General features: G+C 49.8%; 9 protein-coding genes across 9 annotated transcripts, besides 3 other annotated features; all 9 read left to right on the top strand.

The window, feature by feature from the left end:
* Positions 1-65: 65 nt before the first annotated feature.
* Tb09.160.5180 (hypothetical protein, conserved) lies at positions 66-1,415 on the top strand (the record flags this gene model as incomplete). The annotated part of the gene is made up of 1 exon (XM_821974.1): positions 66-1,415. The coding sequence occupies one exon, from the start codon at positions 66-68 to the stop codon at positions 1,413-1,415; it is 1,350 nt and encodes a 449-aa protein (XP_827067.1).
* A 398-nt stretch (positions 1,416-1,813) lies between these two features.
* Tb09.160.5190 (hypothetical protein, conserved) lies at positions 1,814-2,554 on the top strand (the record flags this gene model as incomplete). Its single annotated transcript, XM_821975.1, has 1 exon — positions 1,814-2,554. The coding sequence occupies one exon, from the start codon at positions 1,814-1,816 to the stop codon at positions 2,552-2,554; it is 741 nt and encodes a 246-aa protein (XP_827068.1).
* Positions 2,555-2,671: 117 nt separating this feature from the next.
* Positions 2,672-2,691: a microsatellite.
* A 749-nt stretch (positions 2,692-3,440) lies between these two features.
* Positions 3,441-3,470: a sequence feature (AT_rich).
* A 1,227-nt stretch (positions 3,471-4,697) lies between these two features.
* Tb09.160.5200 (hypothetical protein, conserved) lies at positions 4,698-5,585 on the top strand (the record flags this gene model as incomplete). Its single annotated transcript, XM_821976.1, has 1 exon — positions 4,698-5,585. The coding sequence occupies one exon, from the start codon at positions 4,698-4,700 to the stop codon at positions 5,583-5,585; it is 888 nt and encodes a 295-aa protein (XP_827069.1).
* Positions 5,586-6,061: 476 nt separating this feature from the next.
* On the top strand, positions 6,062-6,493 carry Tb09.160.5210 (hypothetical protein, unlikely; the record flags this gene model as incomplete). Its single annotated transcript, XM_821977.1, has 1 exon — positions 6,062-6,493. The coding sequence occupies one exon, from the start codon at positions 6,062-6,064 to the stop codon at positions 6,491-6,493; it is 432 nt and encodes a 143-aa protein (XP_827070.1).
* A 206-nt stretch (positions 6,494-6,699) lies between these two features.
* Positions 6,700-6,755: a microsatellite.
* Positions 6,756-6,912: 157 nt separating this feature from the next.
* Tb09.160.5220 (RNA pseudouridylate synthase protein, putative) lies at positions 6,913-10,752 on the top strand (the record flags this gene model as incomplete). The annotated part of the gene is made up of 1 exon (XM_821978.1): positions 6,913-10,752. One exon carries the CDS (start codon positions 6,913-6,915, stop codon positions 10,750-10,752), a length of 3,840 nt encoding a protein of 1,279 aa, XP_827071.1.
* Positions 10,753-11,012: 260 nt separating this feature from the next.
* Positions 11,013-11,630, top strand: Tb09.160.5230 (hypothetical protein, conserved; the record flags this gene model as incomplete). Its single annotated transcript, XM_821979.1, has 1 exon — positions 11,013-11,630. The coding sequence occupies one exon, from the start codon at positions 11,013-11,015 to the stop codon at positions 11,628-11,630; it is 618 nt and encodes a 205-aa protein (XP_827072.1).
* A 304-nt stretch (positions 11,631-11,934) lies between these two features.
* On the top strand, positions 11,935-13,350 carry Tb09.160.5240 (hypothetical protein, conserved; the record flags this gene model as incomplete). The annotated part of the gene is made up of 1 exon (XM_821980.1): positions 11,935-13,350. One exon carries the CDS (start codon positions 11,935-11,937, stop codon positions 13,348-13,350), a length of 1,416 nt encoding a protein of 471 aa, XP_827073.1.
* Positions 13,351-13,754: 404 nt separating this feature from the next.
* On the top strand, positions 13,755-18,827 carry Tb09.160.5250 (adenosine monophosphate deaminase, putative; the record flags this gene model as incomplete). The annotated part of the gene is made up of 1 exon (XM_821981.1): positions 13,755-18,827. One exon carries the CDS (start codon positions 13,755-13,757, stop codon positions 18,825-18,827), a length of 5,073 nt encoding a protein of 1,690 aa, XP_827074.1.
* A 624-nt stretch (positions 18,828-19,451) lies between these two features.
* Tb09.160.5260 (oxidoreductase, putative) lies at positions 19,452-20,789 on the top strand (the record flags this gene model as incomplete). The annotated part of the gene is made up of 1 exon (XM_821982.1): positions 19,452-20,789. The coding sequence occupies one exon, from the start codon at positions 19,452-19,454 to the stop codon at positions 20,787-20,789; it is 1,338 nt and encodes a 445-aa protein (XP_827075.1).
* Positions 20,790-21,082: the final 293 nt, after the last annotated feature.

Consider the following 21,082-nt stretch of genomic DNA (forward strand, 5'->3'; position numbering starts at 1 on the left):
GAGAAGCTGCTAGCCGCGGCCAAAACTCACCTATCCTGTGTCGCTCAGTCGTTGGGTTCTGCTGCATGCGGTTACTTCTCGTGTTCCTCCTCGTGTTTCGAGAAGAACAACGTGCCGCTCTTGCGACCATCCGACAGTTTTCAATTACTTCTCATCGTTCTCACAGTGCTATTTTTCTCTTTTCCTTTTCCATTCTGCTTGCCAATGAGTATATTGTAGACCGAGAGCACCAGTGGAGAGACCAAAGGGCAAGGCTTGTGCGACAGGAAGGAAGCAGTGGACTTCGGCGACATCACAGCGAACTGCAAATTATGTACTCTCCAAGTGAAGAAGCAGGTGCTTCCCCCGGAAATGGGCAGGACGAGAGGTTAACCTCACAACCTTTTGAAACTTCCAGGGTGCCTTCAATGACTCCCCGGAGTCTTTGGGCGAATAGCTCGAGAAGCGATGCGAGTGCGAAGCAGTTGGGAAAAAGCGGACAGTCGCTACGCTATCCTTCTCCACCACATGTACCACCTGATGGACAGTTGGGAGCGGAGGAAGAAGTGGAACATGAGAAATACGTCTTGCAACTGCTGCAGAGGGCGTCGCGGACCATCAAGGATGAGCGTGCTCACTCACTTTCGCTAAAGAAGGAGCTCGACGAACTAAAGCAGCTGGGTGTGACTCCTGGTGGAGTGGAGAAGCTGCAGAAGGAGAACAGATCTCTCAAGGACAGACTGACTTTTCTTTGCGGGGGACTAAGTCAAGGAAACTTATTCAGTGTACCGGGTCAGCATTTAGAGGGTGGCAAGCATTACCGATGGAGAAGGGACCAACGACCGCTAAAACACACTCCTGTGAGTGCGCGCGTTGACAACACGACACCAGTCCGGACGTTGTTTGGTGTCTCGCCAATGCGTCGCGATTTTGCAAGAGGTGGGACAGAATCCTGCAGTGGTACGTGGCGTTCTGCGAGTTCGTGTCACACATCACGGCGGGTTTCGGCCCGTGGGCGGTGTGGACTGCGAAGGCGGCTCAGCGTGGGGAGTACTGGGGCATTAACTGCTCTGTGGGCAGCCGCACCATTGGAAACGAGGGCGGTGAAATACACTGTGGGAATGATCGCACATCTTCGTCGCGCCATGGCACCATTACCGGCGAAGGAACAGGTTGGAGAGGTAATCCATGCAATGGTACAGGAAATTCTCCGAGAGGCTCGACAGCGCGGCACAGGTCTTAAGATGAAGCGACAAAAGCCATGTGTCTATGAGTGTACATACTCACCAAAACGAGAAAGGAAAATAGGATGTACTGTCACGCGAGTGGTTCATCTATCCATAGACAGCGGCCGACTAACCGTAAAGGTTGGTGGAGGTCACGTGAATTTCTTAGATTTCCTGGAGCGGTATTGCAACTGCCGTTTCGCACGATAGACATTGATACCATAGAAAAGGGTCGCACGGTCATGCGTTCCCTGTTCGATGATAGATAGATATACTGATGCATATAGCACCTTGTTCGCCCGTTTGTTGTCGATGAGGTTGGAAGGCGGTGCTTAAATACTTTTTCTTCATTATGTTATATTCGGAGTTAACTGCTACATCACGCGCACCCGTCCGGAGTCGCGGATCTTCTCCTCCCCTCTGCGGTACTTGGTGTGTGTTGATCTGTCCCCACAAGCGGGAGCTCCCGATCTTTCTCTCTTCAACTTTCTCTGAAAACAACAAGGACGAGCTTAGGAAGAGGAAAGAAACTCCACTTTTTCGTTTCGCGGAGTGACGTGGGGGAAAACGCTTACACTCCTGTACGCGTCAAACGGAACGAGTGACAAATGGCATCCAACGGTTTGGCGGAATCCAGTGAAGGCTCTCTGCCTGACGACCTGTGGTTGATCATTGGATTAGGGGGGAGTGGCGCGTTGCTGATCCTCCTCATCCCTGTGGTGTTTTTGGCCCGGCACTTCTGTGACCGGCGCCATTTCATCTCTGCCGCACCTTTACCTTCCCAAAATCACTTGCCATCGTCCAAAATTCGACTGAGGAGCAACAGTGCCCCGCCGGCCTCACTTGCTGCCTTATGCGGGCAATCGGGGTCGTATGCCGGTTTCGGCATCGGTGCAACGTCTGCGGGTGGTGGGGTGTACAACGAAGCAGTGCCTCATAACGGCCCCACGAACACCAACTGCTTCAATTCCGGTACACTCGGTGCAGCGTATAACCCTTCGACACCATCGGGGTGGGAGGCTGAAGCGGGGCGAAGCTTTACGACCCTTTCCATAGGTCTCAGTGCCCCCCAACCCACTTGGAGTGACACCACTGGGGAACGGCAGCACCCGCCTGCCACCCCGGTGGGAGACACTTCGCAGTTAGGTTACAACCCGCTAGCAGTTACGAAAGAAGCGCATCTTTTTCAATCCCATCCAAATGTTCCACAGGAGTGTGGAGGGCCTCCTCAGGAGAGTGCGGACCCCGCACAGCCGTCACCTCAATGTACCACAGAGGATGCGGAACCTCAGCCTTGTCTTAGACGCCGAAATTCTCGCGTCTCGTTCGTAGGTGAATTCCGTGCATAGTTATCGATTTTAGGGTGACTCGACGCAGAAGGAAGATCAGGGGATTGAAAGAACCGAGAGTGCGCAAGCATATGGGCATTTGTATACTTTCGTATGTCGTATGCCCGTATATAAACAATATATATATATATATATATCACAGTTGTGTGCATGTATGTTTGCATTTTTTCCGCCAAAGTATTTGGCGCATTTTACTATCATTGTATTGTAGGAACCGCTTAGGGATGTAGCGATAAAAGTCGAACCAGTCGCTCGTTGTATCTCTCTGCGACCATCATCGCTGTTTCACCTGCACCCTTTTCCCTCTCTGTACTTTTCATTACCATTTCCACTATTTAACAGTTTTGTTTTGGTTTCACTGCGTTTTTGTTCACCCTATTCATGCTCATGTCTCTGGGGATTTTGTTGTTATCGTTTCCCTCACCATTTCCCCTCTGAGGTGATGCTTGGGTGAAGGATGAAATTAAATTTCATCCACTCGGCCACTTCATGCACAGTTGCTCGAACAGCATCCACGCCTAGTGGGGAGAATGAGACTCCCGCATATTTGGTTTAGTCGCCTGACGCGGTTGTAGTAATTTTTTAAAATATTCACCATTATACTGTAATTTTTACGTTGCCTCCCCCCTTTCATTTTGTGGCGAAATCGTTTGCCATTGTGTTCTTTCCCTATTTTTTTTTTTTTTTGGTCGAGGGGAGAGTTCCCCAGACTCCAGTTGTTTTTCTCTACAAAAAATAACGACGCAAGGGCATAGTAACGTCCCCTAAGTTTGAAAACGAAAGGTGTGTTGAGTTGTGTGTAAATTCACCCATCCATACACCTCCTTTTTTACTTCATCTTTTTAATTTTACTTCGTGCATTCACCCTAACATCGATGTATCCGTGAAAAAAAGTAAAAAATAAAATAAAATAAAACCAAGGTTGTTTGCTCATTAGTTGCACGTGCCTGAAAAAGTGGTTCTTTTCTCGTTTGTTTTCCTAATTTCTTCCCTTTCCTCTTTTCTCTTAAAGTTTATGTGAATAATGAGTTGACTAACTAACAATCAAAAGCGCTGCATGTACGTAACTGTAGAATGTATGTGTGTGTATGTGTATGGGGAAGGGGGCTCATACATTTAAACCATCGGAAAGGTCGGAAGTTAATATGCACCAGCTAAAAGAAAGGCGACAAGGCTAGAATAAAGACGGAGGATGCACACAAAACGGATAAAGCAAGTGGGGAACCAAATGTTGTTTTCAAACGCCTCTACCTTTCTTTGACGCATTCTCACCAAAGACCGTTGCATCATTTCCACAGTTCGGCACTTGCCTCACCAATGTGTCAGCGTCGAGCACCTTGCCTAGAACTCAGAAAAAGAGCCAACCTCCTTCTTTTTGTTATATCGAAACGGCATCGACAAATAACATAAGTCGGGTAAAGTAACCTCGCGCACGCATCCTTTCGAATATAAATGCATGCAAATGTGTTTTGTTGTTGCTTATCAATAAGAACCCAAATGCCATTTCCTAAAGAGACTAACGGAATGCGGGTGGTCGTTCATCGGATAGCGAGGCATTGTTACTTCGTAAATATGATTGTTGAGGACGCAGTAACTCCTTTATTTTCTCCTCCATCAGAAGTAAAACGCACGTACGTGAGGGTTTTGGAAAGTGGAATGACCATTTCTCCATGGTTACCGGCATATTGGAATGACACGAATGGACTTGCATCTAGTAAGCGACTGAAGTTTTGGCGGTGCAGTGCCACGCGCGGAAGTTGAATGTTCAGTGGGAAAAAGAAATGCCTCAACTTTCATCGTGTACTGGCAAGTGAGAAGTGTAAACATATTTTCTCATTTCATTCCTTTCCGTTGTGGTGTTGTGACAATGAGGTGCCTTCCCTTATGGGGGCGGCACACACGTCTGCGTCGGTTTTAAAGTTCAATAACAGGTCATAGCACACACCAGTGGTGTGATTGTTGCTTGTGCCCATACCTTCTCTTCCTACGCTTTCCCTTTACTTTCCTCACTGCTTCATTTTTCTTCCCGTTTTTAAAGAAAAAATATTAATCGTTTCTGACACGTATCCACACTCCTCTGCACGTGTGTATTTGTGTTTCTGCTTGAAGAAGTTAACGTTGCACTAAGAGACAGGAACAAGTGATGGAGGGAAGCACTGCGCATCGGGGAGACAGTTTAGAGCTCCAACCGCTGATATTTAATGGCCCTGTTCCTAAACCACATCCGCCCTGCACTGATCCCACACCGGATGAGCAGTACCGCATGGCTTCTGAAGAGCAATTGAAAAAAATGGAAAAGAAGGACCAAAAAGCACCTCCTCCTGAGGAACAACCAGCGCCTGAGGGGGGAACTAAGGGCTCGAAGATGTCTTCACTATTTTCAGGCGCCACCCGCAATATATGCAGCATTGCACATCAGGTGTCGAGTACAGTGGAGAGAGCTGCTGTAAAGGCATCAAATGCAACAGGAAACAAAATGCGAGAAATTAACGAGCGGATGAACCACAGTTGGTTCAAGGAAAACTTCCCGCACTTAAGGGCACAAGGCGAGACACTCGTGGCGGATTATCCTTGCTCCGCTATCCACGGACCAGGTTATGTTCATGGACGTGTTTATATCACAGCGAACAACCTTTGCTTCAGCACGGGTACGTCCTCTACGTTTCAGCGAACGAAAGACGTACTGAAGGCGGCTGCTTTTTCAGGGGATGGCAACGAACCAATCATACGGCAAATTATTCCCTTGGCAGATATTGCAAGTATTCAGCTCTCTGTTCACTTGGAGACAGCGAATAAGGGACCTCCATACTTCATGCTTCTCCCCGCTGAGGTGGTAATTCCAACCTGCCTTCAAGTATTCACCAGGCGGCAACAAGTGTTTCAGTTCTTCAGCTTCGGGAATCGCGATAAGACAGATTCACTGTCAGACACTTTGAAGGGGAAGCCGGTGGAGCAAGCTTACAATTATATTGATCATGTATGGCGTGCTGCCACAACAGTTCCACTGCCGGGTGTTCAGTACACTCAGTAAATATGTGAACTTAGGAAGGACAAGGATGGTCGTTGAATGGGAAGAACAACATGGAAAAAAGAAATGAAGGATAGGGTGTAAATGATGTTCTTTCCCCTACGGCTAATCTGCTTTGGCGTAACTCTCTGGAGAGCGCTTGTAGACAAAACAAAACGAAAAAGTATTGGAAAAGGTTTGTCCGAAGGAACAAGGTCGCGATATGTAGGTTCCCGCGTTCAACTTAAGGTTTGCACAACACAAAATCGATTTTCGAAGAAAAAAAAATGCTCGCACGGTGTGAAAGAGAATGGAGCGAAGATACTGAAGAAAGGGGAAAAGGGGCTTCGGTACCGTGGAGAACACTGCTTTACTTATTTTTGTATTTTCCGTTTGCTTTCACACCTATGTTTGCGATCTTGGTCCCATACATGAATTACGAGGGCATCTGCTGAGGAAACTCTGTCTATTGTTGGGAATGGGAAATGCACGCATAACGCATGTTTCCTTTACAACAACTACTCGCTTTACTACCTCTCTACTTTCGCTTGGTAACAATTTTTAAAATTTTACGTGTAATTGAATCTCGCACATCTTTCCTTTTTTTTATCGCACTTTTCTTCAACTGTCTCACGTCTATACAGGAATTACCGTTGCGTTGCGGTTGGTGTGTGCGTGGGTGGCGGACTACTCGCCGCCCTCCATTAGTCGCTGCGAGAAGAAAAGTTGTTATTTTAGTTCTAAAGAAACTTTTGAAAAGGGGTGAGGGCGAAAGAGTAGAGAAAGTGCGGATGAGCGGGGATGTGATGTGTGGGTTTAGACTGCAAATGGGCGGAAGGAAGTTTAATTCAAGTGCATTTTATATTATGGTGTTGGGTACGTTGTGTGTGTACCTCCCCTCGGATGGGTCGTTAACTTGGAAAGCGCTCTAATGCCTTTGACAGCATGGCAGGGGGAGGTCCACTGAACCGAAAAGGTACTCACGACGTAGCGGTTCCTTCTTTTTAAATCCGATTACCCAAAATATGACGTCACACAAAACAATGTGGATGTGCTACTTTATGGCGGAGTACGGTCTGTTCAATGAGGAGTAAAATTGTTGTGACCGTAATTTTAACACTACCGGGGCCGGAGACAGATACACACATACATATACACACACACATATATATATATATATATATATATATATATTTAACTTGTGCCCCAATTCTAAAATATGAAATCTTATTATTCAAATGTAAATTATAATGTTTGCTCACAGTTAGTGGTGTCACAGGTGGCTAACCGCCGTGGCTGAAGGGAGGGGGAACGTAGTTTGCTGCCACACGCCATATATACGTGAAATGCTATGGGTTCCCTGTGTTTGTGTCTTGATTTGCATTCCCTTATCATTTTGATTAACCACAAAGGCTGTAACGTAAACATGTCAGTCGGCAAGGTCGCTATGGTGGGTGGCGGTGGAAGAGTTACTGTTCCGCGAAAATACTTCCGCGCCGCGGTTCGTGGTCTTCAGCACGTCCCGTGGTGGTGTCAAAGCGACGCACGGACCTCAGCCACCGGCAAGCATCCGCTAGACGAAGCTCTGAAGTGTGCGGCAACTTTTCAGAGCAGATCATTGAAGCAGTGGGAAGATGCATTGTCTGTTTCCAGTCCTTACCGAAGCACCGACCACCTTGCGGCAGGTAAAGCGGTAGTAACAGCACCCGGCACTACCATAACTCTGCAGAGCCTCGCTGATTATGACGGTGGCGAAGCGGAGGACCAGGAGGAGTCGCACGAGGTGTCTGCGGCGTTTGTTGAAAAACAACAGGCAAAGTTGCACGCCATGTTGCAGCAATGGGTCGCCTACTGTGCATTCCACTGTACACGCGCGGAGTTCGCTGCGAGGCAGTCGCTCGTGGCACAGCGACTTCTTCTCTCCCCTCTGGGAGTCTTGCCATCAAGTGCGCACCACCAAGTGGGTTCGGCTCGTTTGGAGAGGACTTTGCGGCGCCGTGGGGCCCGCGCTTACGTTGATTTGCTCGTTCACCACCAGCTACCCATGCAGCAAAAGCAAGAATGGGATGTATTGTGCTCGGTTTGGTCCTCCGTGGGGGAAGGACTCCGACGTCAGGGCCTCACCGCCTCTTCAGCAGCTTCCGTTGTAAGACTCCCCTTTACCCAAGAAGCAGTTGATGAACCGTCGTGGGAAAGAAGTTTGGCTGTATTATCGTGGGCAATGCACTTTAAAGGGGGAAATCAGTTCCATATACCCTCTTCTGACATTGCCATTGTTCTCCATCAGTACATCCAGAGCTTGGAGGATCGCGTGCAAGGGCCCAACCCTCAACAAATGCCCGTCACAGAGGAACAGGCCGTTATTCAGCAGCTTCAGCAGTGGTGGAACTCTGCGAGGGAAGCCGAGCAGCGCGACGCAGGGTTGGCGGCGGCATGTGGATTAGACCGTACGGCTTTTAACTCAATCCATGTGGAAGGCCGGAAGGTAACCCTCTGTTTATCTGACAAGGAGTTGTCGAAAAGCACTGCTGCGTACGCAGAGTTGCTGTTGCAGGGAAGGTGGGAGGACGTTCTTGAGCACATTCGACTCGTGGCCACCAATGTCGCTTCCGGTCCTTTCAGTCGCGATAGAGGCGCGGATAGAAGGCAAGGTGACGATTTATCCAACCAGCGAGCGGCTGCTGCAGGTGATTGTGACGATGACGAAGGGAAGGAGGAGATTGCACTGATTACGGACGGCGGTTTTGGTGATGTTTTCTTCAGCATTGGATCGAACGTAACTTCGTGTGGCTCGTCAACTACGGATGCGCTTGTCGCGTTGTTTAACACCCCACGTCCTGTATTTCTGAAAAGCAAAGTATGGGCCCGGTCGTCTTCTTCCCCGCTGGGAAAACCACCGCGTGAGTACCTTCTAGCATTGGAGACACCACTTGAGACGGTGTTGCTCCAAAAGCCTCCAGTGGTTGGGCTTCGGACCCGTGCTTTTGCTACACGGAGTGACGGGGGCACAAGTGGGATAGGATTAATGGGTAAAGTGAGTTGCAGTGATTGTTCGGATAAGCAGTTGCAAGAGAGTGGGGAGTGTTTAAGGGCGACATCTGCCGCGCTGGTTGAGCTGCGTCGCAAGTTATGGATACTAAGGCAACTTCCCCGGCATCTTTCGCGTTCATTAGTCCGCTTTGAGGGTGCTGGTTCCTTCATGGTGCCTTATCTATTGCGGTGCCCCGCAAAGGAGCTCCTCCCTTGGTTTCTGCTTAGCAAAGTTGCCTCAGCACATTCCAGGCATCAGAACCAAGAGAAACTTGAGGAAGCTTTCCGTGACACCCGCTTGCATGTCCTTTATACACTTTTCTTACCGCACGCTCATTACGCTGCGTTTCAAGAATACTGTGCAGACCTACTCCTGCAGGTGGGAAGTTTGATTGTACCACTAGATGTTCTTCGAGTGGCAGTACGAGTTCTTCTTCAACCTCCGTCGTTCGACCACTTCTACGATGTGTTGCAGGGTCGCCGTCTTCCAGTGGAAGTTGACTGCCGCCATTTATGGTCGCGTTCGGTGGAGTCGTCACATGTAGAGCGAGAGTCTGATTGCTCCACTTCACTGACGCCTTCGTGTTTGAGTCTTTTAAAAGAGTTACAGGGCGACGCTGCCAAGCGGCAGGCGTTCTTCGTTTGCAAGTCGCATAGCGCGCGTAACTACCACCTCTCTACTTGGATTGAAAGCTGCAGTAAAGTGGAGACGCTATCTGGACTTATAGGAATTATTGCCCGGGAGGTTAATCTTTATGGGCCGCCACTTCTGTCTCCAGAGGCTGCCGCTGCGCTGCTGACCGCCATTGTCATTCCCCATATTGGTGAAAGAGGGGGTGCGAAGTATGAAGGCTGTGAACAAGCGTCAGAAATCGGTAATGACACGTTGCGCATGCTAGGAGTTGCATACTTTGTACTACCCAGTGATAAGGCTTTTGGTGCCGCTCCGTACTTTAAGGGAACTTACAATGAGAAGTACATAATCGATGACGGGTTTGAGTGGACAACCGACTGGGATGGTGCTGAAGCACTCCTTGTCGGTCGATCTCTTCGCCGGGTCACTAAATACCCTACCACAACAACAGAATCGTTCTTCCGTGTAGAGTGCTGCTCCACTCAGCAGATGGTAACATACCGCGTGCCAAAGCTTCGCTTGCGACTTATGAAGGTTGACCTTGTTGAGGCAATACAATACTTTGAGTGCGGAGTCAAGCGAATCACGCAGGACGAAGGCGCAAACGACAAAATATGTGGAGAAACAGTGGTGGGCGCGGTAGGGAGACCCGCAGTTGTGGCGTACCACTTGCCTTTTGGCGTTGCAGCGGTTGACAAACCTGCGGGTATGAGCACCACCCTTCATGTGGGGCACCCTCACTTGCTCGATTTTTTGGCAGGGAACCTCCCGTGGAAAGGACCTAGTGCGCCCGTGCTGTTTCAGCATGGACTTGTTAACCGTATCGACTTGGGTACTAGTGGATTAGTGCTCGTTGCGGATACAGAAGCCTCGCTTGAGGAGGCTCGCCGTGCGAGTATTGTGGAGCGTTGCGTGGAAAAGGTTTACCGGGCGCTTGTTTTGCATTGTCCCCCACCGATCTCCCGCATAGATACGTCAGAGTGTTGGTACCTCAATCCATGTGGGATCATAATGTGCGACGTCCTTGCAAATGGCGCCGACTTTTCTCTTCAGATCGCTGCGTACAATTCCTCGAAGGGAGGCGCCTTGCCTGTAGGGGCGATGGATCGGCGGTCAGCCACAACAACATATCGTGTATTGCAGTACTTTCCGAGGAGTGGCGTCTATTACTTGGAAATTCATTTACACACGGGACGTCGTCACCAGATCCGGCAGCACTTTGCTCGGTTATGTCATCCATTGTTGGGTGACGGCCGTTACAGTCGGCGAGCGCAGGTAGTGGGGGAGGAATTCGGTTTGCAGCGGCCTGCACTCCATGCAGTCCGTGTTACACTTACCCCACAACATGGAACATCTGCCAAACCACGGGGTGGCGTCGTGGCTCCGCGTGTGGGTGATGCCGATTACGATGAATATTGCGGCAACGGAGGGGGAAAGACCGTAGTGGAGTGCCCAGTTCCGGAGGACATGCGGCTGACTCTAAAAATGTTGCGGGAGCGTGAGGACCCGGTAGGGTTGGGTGCTTAATTACTGCTTCTCTACGCCGTCAGAAATTCAGCAGGGACGCTTGCCTATCCAGATACATGCGCACGTAATTATTTTAACATGCCCTCTTCTTTGTTTTGTTTTTTTCTTTGCATAAGGGAATTAAATTTCAATTTAGGATTTCATTTATGAGACTCCCTTGATCCCTCAAGGAGTTTTTGCTTCCAAATTTATCTGTTATTCGAATAAGGAAGGCTAAATATAGTTGACATCCAGATTGTTCTCACACGGAGCCGCAGTGCATGGAGGACGTGAGGCCTGTAACTTCACCGTTGACGGAAGACACAGCTTATACGCGGTGCTTGCGCGGAGCGAAGGAGGCCAAGGAAAGGGGAAATACCGCCATATCGGACAAAAACTTTAAAGAGGCTTCCTTTCAGTACAAGAAGGCACTGCTGTTTCTATCTGAATACATACCGGGAGACGGAGGTTTCTCGGAAGATGCGTTGATCGACATGTTGGCACGGCGAAGAGGCGTAGCAACACCTCGGGACCTCAGCCCTGGTCGCAAGAGTGAGTTAATGGATCTCTACGTAACAGTTATGAACAACTTGGCGGTTGCTGATATGAGGCTCTGTCGTTTTGACAAAGGCGTTGAACACACAACAAAAGTCCTCAATGTTCCTGGACAGGAGAAAAACAGAAAAGCGTTGTGGCGGCGTGCCGAATGCCATGTGCAAAGAGGCCATATTGAAGAGGCCGAGAAGGATGTGGATGTGCTTGCCGCTTGTGCGGAGGGAAATGGCCAGCAGTCGGAGGAAGTTGTCGAACAACTACGTATGAAGATAAAAGAAAAGAAGAAGCAGCTGGTGAGGGAAGAGCGTGCGATTTGTAAGAAAATGTTTGAACACGGGTCTTAGTGTAGCGCACAAACTCGTGTCTGCGTGCCCTTTACATTTCAAGAGTTTCTTGTATGCGTTTTTCATTGAATGTGGTCCAGGACACAATCTTCCACAGCTTTAATTCTAACACCTCATACACTATTGTATGCTATCCCTCGTTTTTACGTTTACTTATCCTTATTTCTCTACTTTCGAACACGAGGGAGGTGCTTGATGTTCTCTTTTCTTCATTGGTCATTGTTTGGGAGAAGTAAACAGAAGCAAGGCTGTTCGTCTTCGGCGGTACTGTTCACATTTGGTTACATTCACGTTTGCTCGGAACATGCAGCGTAATTTAACGAAATTGAGCGCAGCAGCATTCTATGAGTTCGTTGACAATAATTTCCTCAACAACAAACGACCCCCCGTTCCCGGCGGGTCATGGACGGTTGAGGTGCTACGTAATAAAAGTCTCGCCGATTTGCAGCACATATGGTTCCTGCTTTTGAAGGAGCGAAACATGTTAAAGTCCATGAAGGAACACTATTTGCGGCACCAAGAAGAACTGGGTGCAATGCCTGCCCCCTCGAGGCTGAAAATGATCGATGAATCGATGCGCAACATTAAGCGTGTCGTGAAGGAGCGTGATGAGGAAGCAACGGCCCGAGCAGTGGAGATATTTAAGGAAAGGCTGAAACGTGGCATTTATCGTTATCCACCGGGTCCTCCTCCTCCCCCTGGGGCGCATGACAAAACAAGTGTGGTGAAGGTGGAACTGAGTTGCTATGTTGAGGAGGAGCGCCTGCGTGAACTTTTCGGTCGTTATGATGTTTTTGAACCACATAAAGGTATCGTGCGAGTCGAGCTGAAGCTTCCGGATGAGGTGTTGAAACAGAAGGAGGAAGCGGAGCAACTTTGGACGCAGTACATGGCGGAATGTAGTGATGTGAAGGCATACCATCAGTGGTCAACGGCAGCACCCAGCGCGTACGACTATACTGAAGTGGAACTGGCCCCGGGGATATTTGCCAACGATGCCATTTCAGATAAAGGTGCTAAACACAGTGGTGACACTGAAACTCATGAGGGGGTAATTGTCGCAGCACGCGTGCCCGTTCCACCCCCCAAGGAAAAACAGCCTCCACCAAAGAACCCACTCGAGCGGCTTAAAGCTGAACGGCGGTCATACCTCGCACGCACTACCATCCAACTTGGTTATTTCCCAAATGTGACGCTACCCCCGCCGCGGTATGAGACTGTTGAGGCTGTGCCGCGTCCGGTACACCCAGATGAGATCGAGGGACCGTGGGAGGCATACATAACCTACGACCGGGAGGATGGCTTATCGTACGCGCAGTCATTGGGCATAACTACTATCGGTGTAGCCACTGTGCTTGGCTTGACGGAGCACGTGCGCGAGCCTCAGCCGTACGCTGTGGTGGATCCCGTGTACTGCGAGGCGCTACGGCGTGAAAGGGCCCGTGAGGAGACACTCATGAAATGGCCACACGTCCCTGAATGGAAGTATGAGTATAGCACCTATACTCGGAAACATTTGGCTGATATTGTGCAGTACAACTACACGAATGTTGTTGACTATGTGGACCGTGAGGTTCTTCTCACTGGAAAGTCGGTCTGGGAATGCCCCATTCACATTGATCATACATGCGGTGGAAGCAAGACAGTGCCACCTCACGCCAAAAAACCGGTTCGGTACATGGATGCGGGCATTGCAAACGTGGGCGTTACTGACATTTAGAGGCGTTTGCTTACAGGCGGGGTGCGGGCAGAAACTTCTATTTGTGTTGGTGCTATTAGGAATTTCAATGGCTAGGGCGAAAGCTGTGTTTATCGAGTGCAATTTTTTTTGGGGGGGGAGGGGCGGCATCGCGCGCAGCCGGTTTACAGTGCACGATTGACTGGGTGTAAACAGCACTAAAGCTTATTTCTCTCTCTCATGGACTGTGAGCTTCTCTGTATCTCTTTCTTTATTTTTTTCTCCGTTTGTTGAAGGGAGCTGGACGTGTTCCTCTTCTGTGTGTGTGTGTGTGTGTTTCATTTGATCGACTTTGTGTCTTCCTTTTATTAATATTTTACGGCAGTTTACACCCGTCTGAGCAGAAAGGGGCTGTTTATAGGAGGTAAAAACCATTTTGGAGGAACATGGAGCAGCAGGTCTCTAACCGGGGAAGTAACTCTGACCCCCCAGCGTCTTCTCAGTGCGAGGAAGAGACCAAACAACATGAAGTCTCGGAAACGACTTTTTGCGGAAGTGAGTTTGCAGAAGGCAGTGGTGGAACTTTGTTACAGACGGTGGCACCCGATGCCCCCAGTGTGAGGAGTTGTGGCAGCCATCAAGTCCCGAGCTCAAGTAAAGGTGCTCCCTTCGCCTCACGGGCGCAGGCGCTGATGTCAGGCGCTGCCAGCGTCGTGGCGCCACTTTCAGTTCACTCTGGTAGTCAACACACATCCCGAAAGGGAAACACCCACAACTTAGCGCGACTCGCGGTGAAGCACAATTTATATGCCGTACAACTGGATGGTGACTCCGGCGGCATTGAAATGCAAGCCGCTAGCCAATATCTCCTCCGGGCGGTAACCACACGAGAGAAGTACAAATCAGTGGATAAGGGACAGAAGGAGGGAACAGGGCGCTTGGTGCCTCCGGTTGTTTTCTCCTTTGAAACTGGTGTCGCCCAGTTCACGGACCAAAAGACCGAAGTTTTACCATGGGAGCAGTTCTACGACGACGTGATAGAGTTGTGTGCCACGATGCAGCATCCAGATTGCCGCCGGGCGTGTTCGCAGCGTCTACAAGTGCTGGAAGAGAAGTATAACCTGTACAAATTGTGCAGCAGCAACGTTGAGAACCCTGACCACCACCGCCACGATGTTGGTGTATTTTCCGATTGTACAAAAGTTGATAATAGCGTGTATCTGAGTTGCATGGTGAATTCGGAGTTGCTGCGTGAATACATCCAGGACAAGGTGGAGTATTGTGGATCGGATGAGGTGCGGTATTCGGCGGATAAAACTGAGGTGCACACACTGAGTACAACATGCGATCAGCTCGGATTTACGGAGGTTGAGCAGCTAACTATCGAGGGTCTGGGGTTGTCACCACCAAATGAAAAGCAACGTTACCATTACGATCCGCTTGATCTTGAACTGAACCGCACTGGACGCAACTGCGCGGAGCTATTGCAACTCTTCCTCACACACAATACTTTGAATAAGGGGAAATACTTTGCAGAAATTGTGAAACCCACACTGTCCGAGAATGAGCAACGAATGCGAAACCCACAGGCAACTGAATGTATAGTTGAACTATGTGGTACTTCTGCCGAAGATTGGGAGCAGCTGGCCGCGTGGGCACAGGAGCATAATCTGCTACGAATGTGGCATAACCGCTGGTTCGTTGCCTTACCCCGGAGACGGATACGAAGCGATTCAACAAAGGATGCACTTGAGAACCACCAGCAACACTTGGAAAATATTTTCCTACCACTGTTTACAGCAACACTCGCTCCCGAAGACCCGAAGAACGCTTCTATTGTGGCGCTGCTCCAGAACCTTGGTGGGTTTGTGATTGTGTCCGATGAAGAGGAGCGCAACTCCACTTTCGAGCGCAAGCTGAGGCGACCCGTTGAGGTGCCATGGAGTGAGAATGTTTGCGATCTCTACTTCGCTTACCATGTATGGGCAAATCTTTGTTCCCTCAACGCTTTGCGCCGTCGCAAGGGCCTCAATACTTTGCAGCTACGTGCCTTCGCCGGGAATCGTGACGGTCAAATAGATGTATTGGTTTATTCTTACCTACTGTGCGACAGCCTTGTTAACGGTGTTCTCCTAGAGCATAATCCTGTGCTGCAGTATCTTTATGGTGCCGGAAAGATCGGACTGGTCATGATGCCACTGTGTAACAATGGGATGGGGCTCCCGTATATGCAGAACCCCTTTCCTGTTTTCTTTCGCCGCGGGTTGCTCGTGACACTGACGACCAACCAACCTTTGTTGTTTCACCATTCTAAAGAACCTCTCATCGAGGAATACGGCACTGCGAGCAAACTGTTTCAGCTATCTGGCACTGATGCATGTGAGATAGCGTTAAACTCCGTGATTGTGTCGTCATTTCCCGCCGATGTTAAGGCACTGTGGTTGGGGGATTCATTCCTTCAGGAAGGCATTCAGGGGAACATGCTAGAGTTTAGCAAAGTTCCGACGTGCCGTCTTGTGTTGCGACAGGAACTGTGGCAAACGGAATTGAACATTATTCATCAGGCCGCGGTGCGAAATACGAGGGGAAAGCGAGGGGCGTTTCCTCTCCCGACACTGCTGTCCACCCCTCCCCCTCTCATGGCTTCTGGGAGCCATGCTGGGGATTCGACCGAAGTTGAGCCAAGCGGCGTAACTTTACAACAAGCCGTTACAATGATGCAGTCAAGTCAAATGCCGTTCCTCGCTCGCGATCCACATACGGACTTTCCTCGCGTTGTCTTCTTAGGCCCCCTCGAACGTGATCCTTCTGATACGCTGGTTGTGACTCTGTTGCATCGTGCGTTACAGCTGCGCTCGCAGTATGTTCGGCAGCACAACATACGTGATGTAGATGGGAGAGTGCTGCGGTCGGACGATATTGAACATGCATTCCGCCGTGATGATACATTTGATGAGGACGAGTGGATGTTCAAAACCGTCGAAGGTGTTGTTGTGCCACACGAGGTTCATCAGATTCCCCGTCTCCCAAAAGATATGTTTCACTTTGACGACTTTCGTCAACATGTGCAGGAACTGCGCGCCATGCTAGAGAATGCGCACGTACGCAACTTCGCGACGCGGCGATTGAATTTGCTTGAGCGCAAGTTTATGTTACACCTTGCGGTTAACCGCAGTCTTGAAGCGGGGACAACGGCCAGCAAGGCTTCTCAGAATCGTGACTTCTATCAAGCAACAAAAGTGGACAATAATGTTCGTATGGAGTCCGGTATGACTGCTCGGCAGCTGCTGAACTTCATCGTTTCCAAGGCTAATAATAATGGTGATGACATTGTGGCCCACCAAGAGGGAAAAGAACCGCAAACGTTGCGGCAACTGCTACAGGAGTTAAATATTTCTCCGAGCACACTAACTGTAGATGACCTCAATGTGCAAGTCGACACAACACTTGGTGTTGGGAGCGCACAATATACACCTGGCGGCCGTGATGTCTTGTGTACACTACTGCTGAACACAGACAACCAAATGAAGGGACGCTACTTCGCTGAGTTGACAAAGCTAACCTTTGAGAACTTCGAGCATGACCGTTTCACCTTCACCGAAAACAGGCTACCGATTTATGGCGCGAGCCCCAATGAATGGGGGTTGCTCTCTGATTGGTTCGACACACATGGTATGGCATCAGTACACAACCGATGGATGGTGCAGATCCCGCGCATTTACGGTTATCTGCGCGAGTGTGGAAAGGTCCAAAGTTTTACTGAGTACATCGAAAACATATTCAAACCACTATGGACTGTTTCACTCCATCCAAGCAAAGATCCCCGCTTGTTCCACTTCCTTAACCACATCTCTGGCTTCGATTGCGTTGAAGACGAACGAAGACACGACATACCGCTCAACAATGCAACGAAACCGCCTCATGAGTGGACGACCGAGGAAGAGCCTCCATACAACTACTACATGTATCATGTGTGGGCAAATATTTACTCACTGAACGAGTTTCGTCGACGCCGGAAGTTCTCGACGTTTACATTTCGACCAAGCTGTGGAGAAACAGGCCCTGTGGAACACCTCATCGGTGGGTTTTTACTTGCCAACGCTATTAATTATGGCGTTACTCTCGCTGATGATACCCCACTGCAGTATCTTTTTTACCTCGCCCGCATTGGGGTAACGGTAAGCCCGCTGAGCAACAACACGAAGGTGCTCGGGTACCTGGACAACCCGTTTCCGACGTTCTTTCGTCGCGGTCTTAATGTTTCCCTCGGCACGGACAGCCCACTTATGTTTCATCACACCCAGGAGCCACTACTAGAGGAGTACTCCATTGCCTCAAAGGTGTGGAAGCTTTCGCCCAATGATATGTGTGAGATTGCCCGCAACAGTGTGCTTCTTTCAGGTTTTGATGCTGCCTTTAAACGTGAGCGACTAGGGGATCTGTTTTTTCTTTCAAGTAGCAGAAGCAACGACGCGTCACACACACACCTATCCGACATCCGTGTCGCGTACCGTTTCGAGACCTACCACGCAGAGATTGCTTTTCTGGAGATGATCTCCACCCTTAATTTCCCAAAGGCACTTCTTACTCTGAGTGAAGAGAGGGCACTGGAAGCTGATTTTCTTGAGGCGGTAAAGAAAAAGGAAAAGCAGCTTGGGTGTATCATAGAAGTTAAGACTGAGGAGGAGGACATTAAAAGGTTAGAGCAAAGTCGTGCCGCTCTACTGCGACAGGTTCGAGAGGCTGAAGATACTGTTGAGGAGTTACGCCGGCAGAACAAACAGCTAACGGAGAAGCTTGCTGAAGAGCGGGCGAGGGACCAACACGCACAGCAGATGCGTCGCAAGGGACTTAAGGAGCGTGTTGTGGGTATTTCAGATCCGGAGGGGAGACGGCAGACATCGTCGTCAAACGCCGATATGTCGAGTGATCACCAGCCCTCCCTCGAAATTTCTGTTTTGGAACAAGTGGCGAAGGAAGAAACCAACGGTGAAGATGCCACAGCTGCTGGACAAAGTCAGCATCTAGGGGGTGCGAAAGTGGGGCTGACCGCTTTGTCGCCCACTGCTTTGGAGGACACCTCACCGAGGAGTGCTGGCTTCATCTCTAGTGGGAATGTAGCTGATTTAGACGACAATTTGGATACTGCTGCCACAACGAGTGCACTAGTTGGTATGCTAGAGAGTATGTGGAAAGAAAAACCTGCTGGGGCCTCTCACTCCGGCGGGCATACCGTTACGGGCGGAGATGCGAGCAGTACCTTCCCACCAATTAATGTTGATGCGGTTACGCTCAGTGAAAGAAAACCGTCAGGGGCCAGTGGCAGCACCACTAAGCGGGGACCACCACCACCGAGGCGGACCTCCGCGAATTCTGCCTTTGTATTCCCTAAACCTTCCGGGGAAGGGGGTTCGCATCGCGCGTCACTTCAGGGGTTTGCTAATGTTCAGCAAGCCGCCCGTGAACAGGAAGCAAAAGAGACGGGGAGTTCGCACCGAAGCAGTGAAAGAGGAGTTTAGCTCAGTAGTAGGGCGTTGGCTGCGTTGGACCCCTACTTTGCTTCACCTATTTTATCCTGTTTGTCTCATGCTGTTCCTATCACGTCCAGGAGCTTTTACTATTTCAATGTGGCAAAGGGGCGCTTCTGTGGTCGTATTGCCGGCATATGAATGGCGCAGACAGAGAGTCTGCTGTGTAGGTGTGTGAAGAGCATTTATTTATGTACAAAGTTTGCAAGGGGGAGGGCGTTTGTGTGAACACTTTTGTTTTGTTTTACACTTTACTCCCTTGCGGTAGAAGCACGGGTCCACGCCCCCCTGCGTGGTGGTTATGTCAAGATGGTGTACGCACATGAGGCTTAAGTTTTAGTGCATTCTCCTTATGTGGCTCGATGGTTGGCCTGCTTCCATTACCGATTTGTTTCAATTTTACTTTCAGCTCTGACAGGAATTAATCTCCCTTTGTAAGTGCTCCAGGAGAGACAACACCGGTACGTGTACCTTAAAATAGGCAGGCGTATCCCATAGTGCCCTCGTGTCTGAGGCACATTAGCAGTAGTACACTTTGTGAGGATACGACACGGGAGGGGAACAAAGAAAGTACAGAAAGTAGTTTTAGTAAGTTTAGATACTGGGATCGGGAAGATGCGACGCTCTGCCACCTTCCTGGGGTTGACTGCTCTGCGGAGCGTTGCTGCCACTGGTTGGCGCTACCACAAACAAGGGGCACCTGAGCGGGTTTTGCAGTACGAGCGCTACCGAATCCCTTTTGATAGGAGCGGTTCTCAAGCAGTGGTAAAGATGTTGGCGGCCCCCGTCCACCGACACGACCGGGCCATGATCGGCGGGTACTGTGGGCCGCTTCGACCCACCGCATTTCCGCAGGTTGCGGGTGTTGAGGGTGTTGGAGTTGTTGAAGAAGTTGGTAAAGGGGCCTCACTGCTGCTTCAGGAAGGCGACCTTGTATGGGTTAATAATCCAACAGTGGGCACATGGGCCACACATGTTGTGACGGATGTTGAAAATTTGGACGTCGTGCCAAATCGCGCAGATGTTGATATTGAATACCTTGCTTCGCTCTCGCTTTTCCATACGGCGTACCATTTAACGAATAGTTTCGTGAGTCTGCAACCAAACGACGTAGTACTTCAGACAGGCGCCTCGTCCTCTATCGCTCAAATTTGTCAGGGTTACATCCGTGCCCGTGGTGCAAAATTGTTCCAGACAATGCAATTGGGACGCACGGAGCATGCACATCTTTTAGCTTTCTTCAAAATGAGGGGAGCATTTGCCGTCGTGCCGTACAATTACGTGCGAACTAACTACATGCGTCGGCTTCTTTCTGACGTGCCGCCGCCAAAGCTTTTACTCAACCACACCTGTGGTAACTTCGCTTCCAGTTTAGTTAATCTTCTCGGTGACAATGGTGTTTGTGTTACATATGGCAATACAGGCGGAAAGCCGCTTCAGATCGCCAATATGGACGTCATTGCACGTGGTATTAAGTTCAAAGGATTCTTCCTACCACACTGGATAAAGAGCCACACACGTGAGGCTCGGATGCGCGTTCACCAGAATGTTGTGGAGAGCATGACGATTTCGCAGGGCCACGGTATATTTCGGGCGCAGCGCTTCAAAATGGATGGCGACAGCATATTCGCCTTCAGCAACGCATGGGATGCTCCCCTCGGCAGCCGCAAACCCGTTCTGCGCATGGTGGGCGAATACGGTGAGTGGCGCCGACCCCGCTCAGACCAAGCCGCATGGAACATTGGTCGTGCGGTATGGGACGATTTACTGCAGCAAATGTGGGAGAGCGCCGGAACAACTGAAAATCCTCAGTCAATGAAGTACTACACTCCCTTCAACGACATTTATTCGCAATTTCATGACGGGAAGCAATCAAAGGAGATGGGCCATCGTGAAGTTTTCTTCCGTCGGCCAAACGCCCCACGTCACAATGCGGCAGAGAGCACACATTGACAATTTTTTCCGAAATCATAGTGGAGGGCAGAGCAAGTAGGGGAACACTTAATCTTTTGTAGTGGAAGAATGGCGACTAGCGGCGGGTTCACGTATATGAGTATCAACCAAAGATACGTACATTCTGCAGTTTTGAGTGGTGCGGGAGTCGGGTAGTTGCGCAATGATAGGAGTGTTGTGATGTGTGTTGACATGCGGTACATCTGGTGGGTATGTGACACAATGTTTACGGCAGACCGGCTGAAGGAAAACACACAGGTGTTGAGGGACGAAGCCAGTTAGAAGGAGACCCA

The sequence above is a fragment of the Trypanosoma brucei genome, chromosome 9 (genome assembly GCF_000002445.2).
Source record: "Trypanosoma brucei brucei TREU927 chromosome 9, whole genome shotgun sequence".
NCBI lineage: Eukaryota > Euglenozoa > Kinetoplastea > Trypanosomatida > Trypanosomatidae > Trypanosoma > Trypanosoma brucei.